At 35.4% G+C, this 17,314-nt stretch overlaps 2 protein-coding genes across 7 annotated transcripts; both read left to right on the top strand.

The window, feature by feature from the left end:
• Positions 1–11: 11 nt before the first annotated feature.
• Positions 12–9,146, top strand: pde6d (phosphodiesterase 6D, cGMP-specific, rod, delta). The gene is made up of 5 exons (XM_084128759.1): positions 12–267; positions 5,963–6,051; positions 6,250–6,375; positions 8,783–8,888; positions 8,995–9,146. Exons 1-5 carry the CDS (start codon positions 218–220, stop codon positions 9,074–9,076), a joined length of 453 nt encoding a protein of 150 aa, XP_083984885.1. The 5' UTR covers positions 12–217; the 3' UTR covers positions 9,077–9,146.
• Positions 9,147–9,907: 761 nt separating this feature from the next.
• phb2b (prohibitin 2b) lies at positions 9,908–16,534 on the top strand. Of its 6 annotated transcripts, none has more exons than XM_084128757.1 (11): positions 9,954–10,002; positions 11,188–11,224; positions 11,390–11,519; positions 12,161–12,245; positions 12,371–12,450; positions 12,624–12,808; positions 12,946–13,075; positions 13,149–13,252; positions 15,510–15,587; positions 15,833–15,909; positions 16,083–16,534. In XM_084128757.1, the coding sequence occupies exons 3-11, from the start codon at positions 11,426–11,428 to the stop codon at positions 16,102–16,104; spliced, it is 855 nt and encodes a 284-aa protein (XP_083984883.1). In that variant the 5' UTR covers positions 9,954–10,002; positions 11,188–11,224; positions 11,390–11,425; the 3' UTR covers positions 16,105–16,534. The 6 variants fall into 6 exon arrangements, with proteins under 6 accessions (XP_083984880.1, XP_083984881.1, XP_083984883.1 ...); XM_084128758.1 differs by lacking the exon at positions 9,954–10,002 and adding an exon at positions 10,296–10,453; XM_084128754.1 differs by lacking the exon at positions 11,188–11,224 and having other exon boundaries at positions 9,908–10,002.
• Positions 16,535–17,314: the final 780 nt, after the last annotated feature.

Below are 17,314 nucleotides of genomic sequence, written 5' to 3'. Positions count from 1 at the left end.
GCTGTCAATCTCCCACAAAAATCTATTTACAGTAGGTTGTGAGCGGATCAAGTGTATCCGTTCAGATTAAAGCTGCATCTCACTGTAACTAAAAGCTTTTTCGAGCTGGATTTTGTGTAATTAACAGATATTGTGCCCAGTATTTATTAGTTATTCCTCGGTGGAACGTTTTAATTCGTCTTTTTTCATCTGCTGAAGCGGAAGATCCAGGAAAAAGATGTCTTCGGACGAAGACAGGGCGAAGGAGATTCTGAAGGGGTTTAAACTGTATCCTTAAGTGATGATGGGGCAGATTAGCCTGCTTGCTGCAAACCTCAAACTTACAGAACTTTACATCATAGCTAGCAATCTGACTTCGGGCGTAAATCTGTATCCGGCAAATAATCTAACGGTTTTGAAACTAGGACTCTAATATTGATGATGCTGTAATTTGTATGATAACGTTATGTTGATTAACGTTACAGTTAGCAAACTGGAAGGTGAACTAACGTTAGTTAAGTTACATATTATGTTATGCTTTTTAGTCATAATGTTCAATACGTGCCTGATTTCAATTTGAACAATCTCCATCTATAAACCCAAATGCTTTTTATTAGATCAAACAAACTACCGGCTATATTTGCGTCTTTGGAGTCAGACTGTAAATTGACAGTTCATTTTGGACGTACTAACACTTTTAAACACTCAATCAAGTGTTTAAACGGTTTATGAAATGTATCCTATGAAGTCTTTAGGCATTATGTACGGTATGACAGTATTATATGTGCTATGTAATGTGCGAGATTAATCGGTGTAATTTCTCTAATCCAGAGATTATGTCTGCGTTATTCTATAAATTGTATGATTATGCTTGTTTTTGGTCATGTGCATACCTGGATTATTGTGTTACTGGGATATGAATTGCAACTCTCTAGTGAGAGTTATGATGCAATTATCATATCGTCCTTTCAAAGCAGTTTTACTTTTATTTGAGCATATTAGCATCAGTAACTAACTGGGATCCTGTTATTTGCTTTAGCTGGAAGTTTTGTTAATGAGGATACTATGAGACTGACAGGCACCTGATTCTTGGGATCAGGTGCATTAGCAAGGTGAAATCTCCTCACACAGTTTGTGCCTGCCATCACGATTGCATAACATTGGCTAGTGTTTCTATAATAGGCTCTGTAAATCTGACAAGAATAATCACACAAGCACCAGAACATTCTGATGGCGTGAAAGTGGTCGGCTGCCCCGTTTTTCTAATATATCTTCAAGTTAACATGGGTCTACCTACCCTGTGTGACCTTCTTTGTGAAAGCAAGGGTGTGTCTTACAGGCTGGTAATTCTTAAATCCTTGATTTGAAAGGACAGGGATTTGCTGCCTTATGCTCCTCACATCCAACTGTGTGCCGCATGAGGCAAAGCTGTGGAAAATGATAGTTGACCAAAATTTATGTGAACATGCATCTTTTAATGAAAGGTTTGTGAAATGAGCGAAAGTTGTACAAGTCTGTAAGGAAATATTTTGAACTTGCCCTACTGTTCAAAAGTTTGGGGTCAGAAAGATTTTTAAATGGATAAAAAATCACTAAAGACGCATTAAATTGACACAGTAAAAGTGACAGTAAAGACATTTATAATGTTACATCTATTTCAAATAAATGCTGTTTTTTGGACTTTCTATTTATCAAAGAATCTTTCCGCGGAAAAACGGTTGCTTATTGAGCACCAAATCGGCATATTAGAATGATTTCTGAAGCATTATGTGAAACTGAAGACTGGAATAATGGCTGCTGAAAATTTAGCTTTGCCATCACAGGAATAAATTACAAAAACAGTTCTTTTAGATTGTAATAACATTTCATAATATTACTGTTTTTACCATAGGTTTAAACAAATAATAGTAGCCTTGATGAGCATAAGATACTTAATGTTCTAAAACATTAAAAATATTACCGACACCAAACTTTTGAATGGTAGTGTATGTATGGATAAGACGTTCAGATATTGTTTTATGTAAAATAATGAAACTAATACTGTAGTTGTTCATAGTAAGCTGGACCTTGGGCTGGTAGGCCATAGATATCACCACCTATGATATAAATTTGACCTTTAATAGGAAAGAATTAGAATAATGTTTTTATGCATAATATATTGTATTGGTCCAGTTTTGAGCTCAGCTGTTTTCACAGAATGTGTGTCATCTTAGTATAGCACAGCTCTTTTTAGCAGTGTGAATCTGGTACAATGTAGTTATGCAGCACAGACCAATTTCCAACGGTTGTTTCAAAGTTTCATGCAATTTTACCTCCAGGCTTCATCATATCTGCCTTGTGTTTTTTTTTTTTTTTTTTTTTTTTTTTACCCAGTGTGCCCCAGAGGTGACTACCGTGTGCAAAGCACCATCCCTTGAGTAGCTACAAAAAACACTGACTTAAATAAAGAAAAAGAGAGATATTGTATCGTGTGCCAAATTATGTTTGTTAGAAGTGTTAGAGCAATGTAACAATGAAAGCAGTGCTGCAGTAGCACAAGGATTGAGTATCTAAGTGTATCTAGAATTTTGAAGGAGTTTGTATTTCGTGTGCTCACCGTGTCTTTCAAGGCTGGTTTTATGTTCCTGTGTCTTAGTTTATTTGGTAAAGCGTTAGTAGTACTAACACAGCCTCCACCGCCATTATTTTTAATAAGGCAATAAAGTTTTTTTTTTTTTAAATACACTCTTTTGCACCAATAACAACAGACTGGAAATGGCAACAATGGATGACTTTTTAAAAATGAATGTGGCTTCCATGAAAGCTTTGGTGCCGAGGGGACTAATTACTTTGACAGTGACAGTGTTTGTGAGTAAAATGGTCTCTCCCCAGTGTGCTCAGCAGGTGAGATCCAACAGACATCTGTCTCCAATAATTTCGAATGCAGTCGCCTGGTTCATCAGAAACCGAGCCGAGCACTTTAGTGAATAGTTACTCATTTTTAGTGACTTCAGCTGTTGGCATCTAAATTCAGGGTGAAATATATCACAGGAGACAGCACATAAAAGAGCTTGGAAAGATGTATATCTTGATTTTTGCCTTTTCCACCAGAATGGTTTGCGTTCTGGAGCTAGAGCCTGTTTTGGCCAGGCGAACTGGTGCCTGTCGCGAACCGACTGCGTGTTTCCACATACGTGAGAACCCCATTTTCTGCAGTGGAAATGAGTGGAACGGTTCGAGAATGGACAAAAGCCGGGAACCCACCCGGAATAGTGTCGGTGGGAAAGGGGTACTTGAGTCCCCCTTGGAAGTTTGTCGAGACTCCCTGGTTGAGAACCACTGATCTAAATGATGTTTAAGCAATAAGCACATAGGAAATATCTCCAACTTTTGTTATTTTTGTAGTCTAAACAAGATATGGGATGTATTCAGTCAAATTACCACTGCATCATTTCATTTGGTTCTGTTTGGTTCTTTGTCAAAGGGAGAATAAATCATCTCTCAGGGCTGGACTGAAAATGAATCCTGGGTCATGCTTCTGGTTATTTGTGTCTCGGGATTCATTTAAAGTATTTTAATGCCTTAGGCTACGTCTACATTAATCCGGATACATTTGAAAACTGTGTTTCCATTTAAAAACGCTCTTCATCCACACTTTTCAGGTGTTTTCCGACGTTTCAGTGTGGATGAGAAACTTTTGGAAAACGCTAGGCTAAATTCACCTTATTGCACATGCGTAAAACTTCACAAAAGCTCACTGAGATGATACAGACGGAACAATAAATAATAAATTTATCGCGCAGTTCTTCTGACAGGATAATTTTATTTAGCAAAATATCTTCACTGATGCGTCCAGTTCGCACTCGCCAGTCACCATATATGTTTGGTCTAAAACGTAAGTGCTCTCATGTATTGCTGCAGGACAGCACATCATCTTTGCAGGACTGTGATATGAAGAGTGTGCAAAGTAGCATATTTTAGCAACAGTGTGAAAGTAAATAACACATAACAGCCACAAAACTGGTATAAACATGAATATATTAAAATATGCGTCACATGACTAAAATTACATCATCGTTTTTAAATACCTCTGTTTTGACAGTCCACGTTTTCAGAAACGCCGTTTTCAAATGTATCCACTTTGGATTTATTTCATTAATAAAAACGCCATCTCAGTGTGGACGGAAGAACAAAACGGAGAGAAAAAGATACGTTTTTAAACAAATACTTATTAGTGTGGACAAGGATAGTTATATATAAAATTGAGTCTCCATAAAAAAACATATAATATATATGAGAATATAAAAATATGATTATGCAAAATAATTATAAATAATCATTATAAACATAAAATATTACATTAATATAATTAACATAATAATACAAATGATATAATTAATATATATATTTATATAATTAAAACATTGTATTATGGCTGCAGTGTCACTAATATTGTACATTTTTATGTACAAAGTAACACTACACTGTCCTTGTTACTTATGGTATATGTACTTACTATAATAAGAGTAGATAATGCATATTTCATGCAACTAACCCTAATCTAAACCCTATTCCTAACAATATAGTAAATGCATGTTATTGTTAATTAATATTACTCAGTACTTTAATGTTACACTGTTACAAAGGCACCTTAAAATAAAGTATAACACATTTTTATGATGAGCCCTTTTCATTCCAACGGGAACAGATTTGGATTTTGGATTTAATGCTTGAAAGATAGATTAGGATTAGTGATACATGTAGCACTCTTGTGCAGCCTTGACTGAGATCTCATGGGGTTGGTGACTAGGGCCTGTTCTGTGCACCTGTAATGACACATGCAGCCTCGTGTGAGTGTGCTCGACCTGCCTGAAAGACTCCTACAGGTGGTCTGAAGATGAAGAGGTCAGATGTCATTGACACAGAGTACAGGACATTGTCACAAACCATTGTTTAGCAGACAGATCAGGATGTTTTTAGACCTCAAGTGTGGTCTGCTTCAGTTAGCTCTTATCTTATTTGCTGGAAAAGCTGCTCAATGTAATGATCTGATACTCTTAAATTTAGGCATCATTTAATGGATTAGTTCACCCATCGCAACTTTCGCAAACCCGTAATACCCACTTTCCTCCGTGGAGCACACACATAATTGTAGCTAAATGCTTATATGTGAAGATGCTCTTTCCCATCCAATGATTTGGTGGTCGAACAAGTCGAACGATGTTCAGTGAATTAAACTTAAAACTTAAAGTTTGTTCCTCACACAAACCTATCACATGGCTTTAGAGAAGTTTTAATATAGTCTTATGGACTGCTTTTATGGCGCTGTTTTGTTCTTTTTGGATCTTGACAGTGCCTGAACATTCTGCTAAACATCTCTTTTGTTGAAAGAAAGTCATACCGGTTTGAAATGACAATGAGGTAAATGATGATATTATCTTCATTTCTTAGGTGAACTGTCCCTTTTAAGCCCAGTGAGCCAAACCCTAAGTCTGATTATTGATTTGGACAAGTGTCTTCATGTGAATTTATCTTCCTCTCAAATGTAATTTACAAAAATGTTGCCCCTGAAATCAGAAGACATTTTTTCATTGTCAGTCTGGTCAGCACAAAGACTATATATAGAAAGACGGTGCACTCGTATTACTATGAATGGGAGAACGCGCAATATGGCGGAATAAGTAATAAGTGCACTTAGGACTGCACATGCGCATTGGCTGGTCTAGCCTGAAAAATATAAGCTTTTTTAACACTATTTTAATGTAAGAAACCATATTTATGAGACAGTTGTTGTCAGATTTCATTGGTGATTTCAAATATGAAATTTAATCATAAACCTGCTGAACAGCTTTGGAGAATTTGATGTTTCCCCATTCAGAGAGATAGGCGCTGCACTTGCAAGACTGAAATAGATGCCCGAGAGGCATTTCAAAGATGGCCGTCGAGAGAAATGACTTGCCTGAAAGGGACTTTGGTTCAGCAGCATGCCTTAACTTGTCTTCAGAAACTGGATGAATCTTAGAGATGCAGAAACAGGGAAGGTTCTCTGGCAGGGAACTGAAGACCTCTCCCTTCCTGGGGTAGAACATGAAGGTTTGTGGTTCTCAGCATTACCTTGCATTAAAGATTTAACTATTGACTAGATTGGGCTACACCAATTCTTCTCTTATGTCCACTACTTCACAGCTCTTTTGAATGATGTCAAAGTGAGGTTGAGATCAGTTTTCAGTACTGAATTTGGTACAGAATGTGCCATGTCTGGTAACTAACAGATTTGATTTTGTTTTCCAGCTCGGGTTCCTAAGAAGATCCTGAAATGTAAAGCAGTCTCCAGAGAGCTGAATTTCTCTTCAGTAGAAAAACTGGAAAAATTCCGACTGGAGCAAAAAGTTTTCTTTAAAGGCCAGTGCCTAGAAGGTTGTTCTGATTCTTTCTTGCACATTGCACTCTTGTAATAACAAATAGCAATGGTTTTAAATGCAAATTTAGAGGTCTCTTTAGCAAGATGTCTCTGGTTCTGAAATATCTACAGATACCTAGTCTTCTCAAGCAAGGAGTTCCTGTTAAAATGTGTAAAATATAAATGTTGCTAAAAATACAATTTGATCATAATATTTCACTCGTAAGCCCCTTTTACACAGCAGTCCTGGTAATTTATCGTAAAATTATCAGAATTACTTTTTCAGTAAATACACAAATGTGCTGTTCACACAAGCAACTGCATTCTGTCTTTTTACCAGTAAGATACCATTCACACATCAGTACCAGTACTGGTAAACTCTGTGATGCAAGTCATTGGAAAAACACTAAGCCATTTTCTTCATCCACCTGGATGAGGAGAAGCGCTTTAGTTTCATTTTAGTTTTTTTTAGTTTTTTACTTCTGAGTGACAGGCTTAAGGGGATGATAACACAGAATGCGGTTTTGCTCTTAAAAGGGTCATCGGATGCCAATTTTCCACATTCTTTAGGGTCTTCATGTAAAGTTTGTAACATACTTTGGTTAAAATTCCTCAATGGTTGTGTAAAACAACACCCTTTTACCTCCTCAAAAACAGCTCTGTTCACAGCGACCCGTTTTGGTGCATGTCTCTTTAAATGATAATGAGCAACTGCTCATCCCACCCCTCTCTTCCATGGGGGGTGTCAACACAAGACATGTAAAGTGCTGCCTTGGCAGACAGTATACAAATGGCTGAGGGCGGAAATATGCTAATACGGGAAATATGCTAATACGGGACAGTCCGTCAATGGTCGTGGGCGGAGCATGAGCAATATGACAGAAATATTAGAAAATCAGAAAATCCAAACGGCTTTATTATTAAGAGTCTTTAGGCTTTTTGAGAATTAAAAAAAAAGAGTGAATGGATTTTTTTTCATTGAATGGTGGTTGTGTCCACACACTGCAAAGACACATTTAAATGCACATGTAAAAGTGAATTTTGCATCCGATGATCACTTTAAAAACACAAGAAGCACAATAGTTACTATTGTATTGCAGTATGCTCCGACAGAGCAAACTTCTTACGTCTGTGCGTTCTGACCTCGTACGTGCTCATACCGGTAATCTTCATTCTCTGTTCACACAAAGCATCATACCATTAATTTACTGGTTATCTTACAACTTCTCATACTAGTAAATTGCCAGAACTGTATTTTTGAAAAGGTCCTGTGTTCACACATGATCTCTTAATGGCAGTTTACCAGTAATTTAGCAGTAAGGTTTGTATGTGTTAAAGGGGCTACTGTTAGCAAGTGACCTTTATATGAGTGTCAATAATAGCCATCTTAGGTCGTAGTCTGGGTGGATTTAGATTTAGTGTAATCCAAATCAGGCACAGGTACATTTGAACATTTACGTATATACTAGGCCTAAGATTCTTGAATAACCTGAACGGTATATTTTAAATGCAGTGTTTCTTTCAACTCAATTATCCTATTTGTAGCCAAAATTATTTTCAAATAATTAATTATGCATTCACCACTAATTCACGATGCAACTGTCAGCCATTATAAGTTTCATCTGTGCTTGTCTTCATGGTATTGTGGACTTATACTGATATTAATAGTAAGGCAAGGCAAGGCAAGTTTATTTATATAGCACATTTCATACACAATGGCAATTCAAAGTGCTTTACATAGAAGAAATTAAAATAATAAAAAGAAATAAGAATAATAGTAGTAGGACAACTACAGTAAGCTTCTATTTGTTAACATTAGTTTTTCGTGATTGTTAACATGAACTAACAATGAACAATACTTCTACAGCATTTATTAATATTAGTTAATGTTCATTTAATTCAGTCAAATTAGTTGATGTTAATTTCAACATTCAAACAAAATTAACTATAAGAATGAACAACTATATTTTTTACTATCTAACTAATATTAACAAAGACTAATAAATGCTTTAAAACATATTGCTTGTTAGTTCGTGTTAGCTAATGCATTAACTAATGTTAACAAACAGGGCCTTATTGTAAAGTTTTACCAATATTAATATTAAATATCAATATCAGTTTCCATTTTCTAATTCTAGACTTTACTTGTCGGGTTACTTTGTGTAATTGTGTAATATAAGTGCTTGTGCATACAAATTCCTATGAGCCAAGATGCAAACGATTTACAATCTTGGAATAAGGATTTGTATGCACAAGCACTTTTGAAACTTGTTAAATTAAATTACTTGGACACATGAATAGATGAGATTTTTGAAAGCTTGTCTGTGAAAATGTTTTTCCTCCTCTTGGCCTACTAGATTTTAAGTGTGTAAAAATGATTTACACCACAAAATGCTTACACATGTATCTTTTGTGTCTTTTCAGAGTGGTTTTTCGAGTTTGGCTTTGTGATTCCTAATTCTACAAACACGTGGCAGTCTTTGATAGAAGCTGCACCAGAGTCACAAATGATGCCTGCAAATGTCTTAACGTAAGAGTTTCCTTAAATAAAAAAAACATTTTATGATAGTCAACATATTAGATATTCATAAAAGATACTCATGGATTAATTATGGGTCAAATGTCTTCTCTTGCAGGGGTAATGTTGTTATAGAGACCAAGTTTTATGATGACGACCTTCATGTCAGCACGTCCCGGGTACGACTCTTCTACGTCTGAGACATGGAACCTTTATTTTATATAATTTTTTTTTTTTTTTTTTTACTGTCAGTCCAGAGGATGGACCCATCACTACAAGTTTCAATGTACAGAGGAGACACTCTACATACTGAGTATTTCTTCTGAGGCGCTGTGACAACAACATTAAAGGGAACATTATAGAACAAAACCGTTTCAAGACAAATGATTACACCAGTTTTATGGCAGATAAGGACTTGTACATAAGAGTTATCATGCTCATGACAACCTGGTTGTGTAAATTACCTGTTTGTATATTTTTCTTCTTCTTCTACAATTCAATCCTGCAATGTACACTGCTTCCTTATCAGCTGTTTTTAAAAGGGTTTCTCCCAGTCTGTGTGGTCATTCATGGTCTCATTGTTTTTTTTTGTTTGTTTTTTAGTTAAACTGTAAGATAGGCTGTGTTTTAAAATAAATTATGTAATTATGGATTAAAATATTGAAAAAATTTCTCTCTCACATTTTTCCCATAACAAAATATTTCTAATAATATTTGTATGCCTCACATTGCATACAGGAATATGGCACATTTTACATAAAATAAGTGGAATATAAGAACAAATCAGAATTACTTCCAAATGTTTAAAACATCTAGTATATTTTGCTCTTTACATGGCTCCCATTAATGAATCCCACAGAATAAATTAAGTTTTTACAAAAGAGAATATTTATATCCAGTTAAAATATCTTAATTGTCGTCATAAAGTTTTTTTAATTTAACACATAAAAACTTGGAACTAGCCTATAATTATTTTCTAAGGGGTGCCTGTCCACTTTGTAGAAATGTCCAAAACATGGAAATAATCAAGAGTACTACATTACCCAGAATTCCTTCCGGTAGGAGCGGAAGTTGTTCGTGACGACCTTGGGTAGCTCTTGCAAGCATGGCGAATAAAGAGCCTAACGTGAGTATAATGTCTTAATTCTTTAAAAAAAAAAATAATTCTATAATTATATTTTTATACATACTAGGTCATGTAAATCCCTACTTTTTACACAGTGTAATATTCAGCTTCAAGCTTGGCAACAGAAATTTGAACAGAAAGAGAGTGTTACATGTGCATTAAATGACCGGTGAGCCGGTTCTTCTCTCATACACTAAAGCACATTTTAAGATTAAATCTGTTGTCTGGCCTCTTAATTAGACCGTATAATTTGTTCTTGAAGTAGGAATTTAATGTTTACTGATTCTCAATAGCATGCTGATGCTGAAATCCTGACTCCTGATGCCGGCTGGTCTAATAGACTGTTGGGAATTTGACGTTTAATATCACCTGTAACATTTCTTTTGGTCTGAAGTTGACATGATACAAACGGTAGTTTATGAAAGAATTCAAACTGATTGTGATTCTACTTGTAAGTCTTTTTTTTTTTATTATTATTATTACAGTTAGGCTAATGCGCTTCCATAATCAGAATGTCAGCTCATGAAGTAATTTCTCACACACTGGTTATTATTAAGACTTGAATATTGCAACTTTAAATATAAGTTTGAGTGTCAAAGGATGTTGCTGTTGTTGGAATTTACGGGATTCAACCCGTTGGAAAGAGCTTAAAGGCTTAATTTACCCCAAAATTAAAAAAATGATAATAATAATAATGTCATCAATTACTCATCCTCATGGCGTTCCAAACCTGTAACACTTTTGTTCATATTTTAAACACAAAATATATTTTTAATGAAATCTTTAAGATTTCTGTCCCTCCATTGACAGTCCACGCAACTACCACTTCAAAAGTTCATAAACATATAGTAAAACTAATCCATATAAATCGAGAATCGAGCTTTATATGATGAACAGCTTTTATTCACATATAAACATTGATCAGTGAAAATAAACAGAAGCTCAACCATACTTGCATACAAATCTCATTGGTTTTTCAATGGCTCTGGCTCAAACCAGCTGCGTATCACACGAAAATGAATTAACCTCAATGGTTCTTGTCACACGTCAAGCAAGCATGCTTGAGCTTTCGTTTACCGTATCTGATGTGTGCCGCGTTGATGAAAAGTGGTATTTGCGTGGACTGTCAATGGAAGGACAGAAATCTCTCAATTTCATTTAAATATATTCATTTGTGTTTCGAAGATGAACGAAAGTCTTACTGGTTTGGAATGGCATAAGGGTGAGTAAATTACTGAATTTTCGTTTTTTGAGTGAACTAACCTTTTTAAATATTTTACTATTAATGTTACAGTCATATTGTCATATATAATTTCCAATGAAAACGAATGTTTTGTTGTTTTTGTTATTGTGGTGTTGTTGTTGTTGCTTTTTTGTACTCTCACAGAGGTTCCTCCAGCACCTGAGAGATCTCGCCGGACGCATGTCCTCTGGCTCAAGGGGTGCTGGGATCGGACTAAAGATATTAATTGGAGCAGGTGCACTTGCTTATGGAGTCAAAGAGGCAACATATACAGGTACATCCAGTATTGCATTATAAAACGTCTTAGAAACAGCAAATTTTTAGTGCAGTGCATTTATGCACTACCTTTCAAAAGATTGTAATAATAATAATAAGAAAATTAATACCTTTATTTAGCAATGACGCATGTAATCGATCAAAAGTGACAGTAAAGACATTCACACAATGTGACAATTTTTTTTTTTTTTAAATAAATGCTGTTCTTTTGAACTTCCTATTCATCAAAGAATCCTAAAAGAAAATGTCATGGTTTATACAAAAATATTAAGCAGCACAGCTGTTTTCCACATTTTGATGATAATAATTCCAAATGAATGATTTCTGAAAGATCATGTGACACTGAAGAGTAATGGCTGCTGAAAATTTAGCTTTGGCATCACAGGAATAAATAACAGTTTAAACTATGTAAAAAAAAAAAAAATCAGTTTACATTGTAATAATATCTGTTTACTGTATTTTTGATCAAATAAATGCAGCCTGGGTGAGCATAAGAGACTTCTTTCAAAAACATTACAAAATCTCACTGACCCCAAACGTTTGAATGGTTGTGTATTTGTGCAAATATGTACCTTCAAGTTAATATTAAAAGTAGATGATTGGTAATGTCATCTCTCACACTAATGGTCTTGTCTTTAGTGGAGGGTGGGCAGCGAGCAATCATCTTTAATAGAATTGGAGGGATGCAGATGGACACAGTCCTTGCTGAGGGTCTCCACTTCAGGTGAGCTTTTTAATGACTTGTTGAACAGTTTTCTGTATGAAAGCAAACCCCATGTTTGATCTTTCCATAACAAAAAAGGAAAGTTGTAGTTCTAAAAATTATTTTTGGTGACATTCTTCTTATAGGATACCATGGATTCAGTATCCAATCATATATGACATTAGAGCCAAACCAAGAAAAATATCATCTTTAACTGGAAGCAAAGGTAATATTTTTTTATTTAATTTAATTTTGTTGGCCTTTCTTTGTTTACTTCCATTTTGAACATGGTCATAATTTGTTCACTGTATTGATTATAGTTTATTTAAATATGGCTGCCCAATCTGAAGTTGTTCTTTATTTTACTTGGAGGAGTAATGTTGTTTGTAATGTGGTCAGACCTGCAGATGGTGAACATCGCGTTGCGTGTGCTGTCCCGTCCGGTGGCTTCCAGCCTTCCCGTCTTGTATCAGCAGCTGGGCAAGGACTATGATGAGCGTGTGTTGCCATCCATTGTAAATGAAGTTCTGAAGAGTGTGGTAGCCAAATTCAATGCCTCCCAACTAATTACACAAAGAGCCCAGGTTGGTATTCTCTCACAATCTGGCTTCCACAAATTAGTTCTAGAACCTACCGTAATATATTTAAAGGAAGGGAATATCCAGATCACTATACTAAATGATTGTCTTTTTAATCTTTCTTCGCCGTTGATTGCATGCAGGTCTCTATGCTCATCCGACGGGAGCTCTTTGAACGTGCTAAAGACTTCAACATTATTCTCGATGATGTGGCCATCACAGAGCTGAGCTTCAGCAGGGAGTACACAGCAGCTGTGGAGGCCAAACAAGTTGGTAGGTAAAATTCGGTTCTTGAGTGCTGTAGCACAAAATATGTACATAGTTACTAAAAAATATAATCTTTCAGCCCAGCAGGAGGCCCAAAGAGCTCAGTTCTATGTGGAGAAAGCAAAACAAGATCAGAGGCAGAAGATCATCCAAGCTGAAGGAGAGGCCCAGGCAGCCAAAATGGTATGAGCTTCTTATCTAAAAATATTTACTTTTGCCAAAGCTCAGGGGTATTTTAAATATTTAAATCTCAAGTTGACAGTTTAACAGTTGAGCCTAAGCCTCCATTACTAATTCTAAAACATTACTTTAGAACTAGAATCGAATGAATGTTGAGTCACTTCATTGAAGCCTATTGTATTATCTAGAGTAGAGTATTATGGTATTATGAGAGGGAGATCGACTAAACGAGTGTGTTACATGCATCCGATATAGCATTCATTCTTCAGGTCGATGTCCATATTATATCCATTATAAAAAATCAGATGTCCGCTGTGGAAAGCGATGTCTTCGTCTTTGTCCTTTTAAAAGTTAAGGGGATTTCCATGACAGCGCTAAAACAACTACCTTGTTCTCACTCATAAAGACTTTGTCGCCATCTAATAGGGTAAATAATGTAACTTTCACTGAAGTCCATATCACGATCCTTTCTCAATACCAAATACAGCATATTATTTATGTAAGATATTATTATTGAACAACAATACTTAAATTAACAACAATAGCAATTATAAAACGCAATAGGAAATAAACACAAGCAAACAATTCAGTCAAACGTACAAAAGCAGCGCTCTAGTACTTGTACAGGATTTAAGTTAAATATAGCCAGGATGTACTGGATTTAAGTTAAATATAGTTAAATATAATAAAGTTATGAAACTTAATTTTCCCCTGAACCAAAATCGATTTGCTTTGGAGCAAGTAATAGATTAAAAAGACCAAAGATTGCCCGTTTGATATACTGTACCCCAAATGAATTATATCTTGTTTAATTACTATCTACATAAGAGCCAGCGGCAATGCGGGTACATGATCGCTTAACGGCCGCTAACGGCCTCGAGCTCGCATTTGCGAAAGTGTTAAAACAAATAGTAAAACAGTTGTTTATATATGAGTCACATTTTTTTAGGTCTAAATAATTACATTCTCACCTTAAAAACTCTAAAAACACAACAACAGTGGTATTTTTCAAAAATATGGTGTATTTGCTCGACCGCCATGACAGTCGCCGCAAGCGGATTGATACAAACGGTGAAACGGTTCGCATGGCTGGAAAAGGCTCTCAGCCAATCAGATTCGAGAAACAGATTATATTTTATCATTTTGAATTATATTATATTTATTGTTTTTATTGTTATTAATATTTAGATTAGTATTAAGGTTACAATTTATTTTAAGGTGTCCTTGTTACAGTGTAATTGTATATTTAAGCACTGAGTAACGGCCTGGTTTCACAGAAAGGGTTTAGATTAAGCCAGGATTAGGCCTTAATTAGGCCATTTAAGCAGCTTTTATAAAATAGCATGCCTTTTAAAAAAAACACTGATGTGCGTCTTGAGACAAAACAATGGCACTGACATATTCTAAGATATGGCAGTGCAAGTTGCTTTCAGTTAAAACAGTTCAAACATAGGGCTGGGTATCGAGTTCGGAGTACCGACCGAATTGCCACGATACTATCGAGTATCGAAACATCTTGTCGTTCGTTACCAAATTTCGATACCTAGGTTAATCTCGTCAACGTCAGTGAGCCATTAAGCATGCAGCATGATTGGCTGTGGCGGAAAAACACTAGTTTACGCGGTTGCCCAAAGAGACGTGGCTCGCACGTGAGGCTGTAGTGTAAGCGTCCTAACTCACATAGATGGAAAATATGTGGAAAAGATCAAAAGTGTAGCTACATTTCACCAGACTCGATGCCAGCAGTAAATAATACATGTTGTTAAATGATTAGGATACATAGAAAACTTTAGTCTTTACAGACTCAAAATATGTGTGTAAAAAAGTCAACAAACTGAAATAAAACCAAAGTTTTTTTGAGGTAATGTTGTTAAAAAAACGGATTTCATAAAATTGGTATCGAAAAAAGTATCGTTCAGGAACCGGTATCGAAGTCAAGGTATCGGTATCGAAAAATTGTAATTGATACCCAGCCCTACTCAAACATGCATTTTAGTCTAGGACTATCTTAAGCCTTGTCTATGAAACTGTATGTATCAATGAACTACATGTACTTTAGGGTTAGGATTAGGTTTTGGTTTAGGGTTAGTTTCATGTAGTTATGCATCATTTATAGTTATTACTTTTGTAGTTACATGTAATGTGTAATAAGGACACTGTAAAATGAAGCATTACATAGTATTTTATGATATAAATATTATTAATGTGTCTTTTGTGAAAAATGTTATATGAGAAATGGATTTTGGTTTCTAATTCACAGCTAGGAGAGGCCGTCACAAAGAATCCTGGATACCTTAAACTCAGAAGAATCAGGGCTGCGCAGAACATTGCCAAAACGGTACAATGTTATGATTCACTTCTTTCCACAGCTATGTGGCATTTTGCTCATTCATAATTTTTAATGAGTTTTCCTGATGTAAACGGTACTCTTTGGAAAAAGGTGTGTTTTTCACCAATGTAAATATTTGATGTTCACTAGAAGTTCTGCCAAGGTTCGGCTGGTTACATACCAGTCCTTTTGGAAAAAGCTGAATGTTTTATGTCCTTTTTAAAATCCCTGACCAGATGAAGGTTGTTTTCCAGGTGGCAGTTTCACAGAACAAGGTGTACCTGAACGCAGATAGTCTGGTTCTGAATCTACAGGATGACTATTTGAACAAGTAAGAACTATAGCTTTATGCCTTATACATCTAGTCTTCCTGTATGTATGTTAATTCCAGTATAGTCTGTATGACCCCTCAAAATTCATTTTTGTCTTTGCTCTGTGCATAATTAAATAATTGCATTTTGTAAAAGTATAATTGATTTTGGCAAAATCTTTTTTGCATTGCAGATTGTCACTCGGAAAGAAGTAACCTGTTCGAATAGCACTCGTTCTCATTGTCAGAGGTTCTATTACAAGAAGCCGTATGTGTGTCCTTTGAGATGGCTTTTTCTGATTGGGTCACAAATGGATATGTCATTCTGGGGAAGACTCATTAAATATCTAATGGTGTAGACCTGGTTCGTCAGTTAAATTTGACTCCACAATTTGCTAATCATCAAAACACTACAGATTTGTGTTAATGAAGGCAAAACTGGACCAGAAAATGTAATTCTTTTCAACATTGATTGTTGCAACAGGAAACATGCATCTTTAAATGATACAATAGATGAAGTCAAGGTTGGTTGAAAAAAATCCATCCATTCTTTTAGGAATGATTTATGTCTTGAAAAATAATACATACAGTTGTATTTATGTGACACAAAATGACAGCTAATAAAAACTTTCATAATTATGTTATATAAGTTTCGTGCTTTTTTGACAATTGTCTTAGTCTTTGGATTAACCCTGGAATATTTGAATCCTAAACTAATTATTTTCTTTCTGTTTTTTTATTTTATTTTTTATTTTTATTTCTTGGTATTTCACTATGAAACTTTTGGTATTAAACCAGCCTGCACTATAAAAGCATCACTCCACCACTTGCTTCTGGTAACTCTAGCAGTCCAATCCTGCTCAATCTGCCTCTCTACTTACCTCCCCCAAAACTCAGAAGGTAGGGGCTTGTTTGGCTCTTCTATTGGCTCTTGTCTATTTTCATTCTTTGAAAGGCACCAATGAACAGATGCTGAGCCTTTTGTCAGGCTGCATACTGCATAGCTAAATACATGCCACCATTTTTGATGACGAAAATGAAAGTTACATAAATTCTTGCTTGATCTCTTAGCAAGTTTTTTCTGCAAGTAAATGAATATGGTTGTCTTGTTCTAAGTATATTGGCCAGCCGGCAGATTAATCAACTGACATTTGGCTGTACTGAGAATATCAGTATTGGCTAGTAACCTGCCTTTTTGGCTGTCTACCTGAGGTGTTAGCTTCCTTTGTGTCAGTTCCAAACTCTGCACATACCCTTGTCATTTGAAAAGGCACTCTATTTTTATTTGAATACTTTGAAAAGTGGGGGGGAATCTTAACCGTTTTTAGGATGTAATTTTTGTTGGCCATACAAACGATTCTTTTCAGGTGGCACTGTCTTTCAAAGTAGAAACCTATAGTCAAACCTAATTATATATAGCTAAAAT

Source organism: Abramis brama, assembly GCF_963993115.1.
Source record: "Abramis brama genome assembly, chromosome: 11".
Taxonomy (NCBI): Eukaryota; Metazoa; Chordata; class Actinopteri; order Cypriniformes; family Leuciscidae; genus Abramis; species Abramis brama.
The sequence above is the reverse complement of the archived record's forward strand: the minus strand, read 5'-3'. Positions and strand labels throughout refer to the sequence as shown.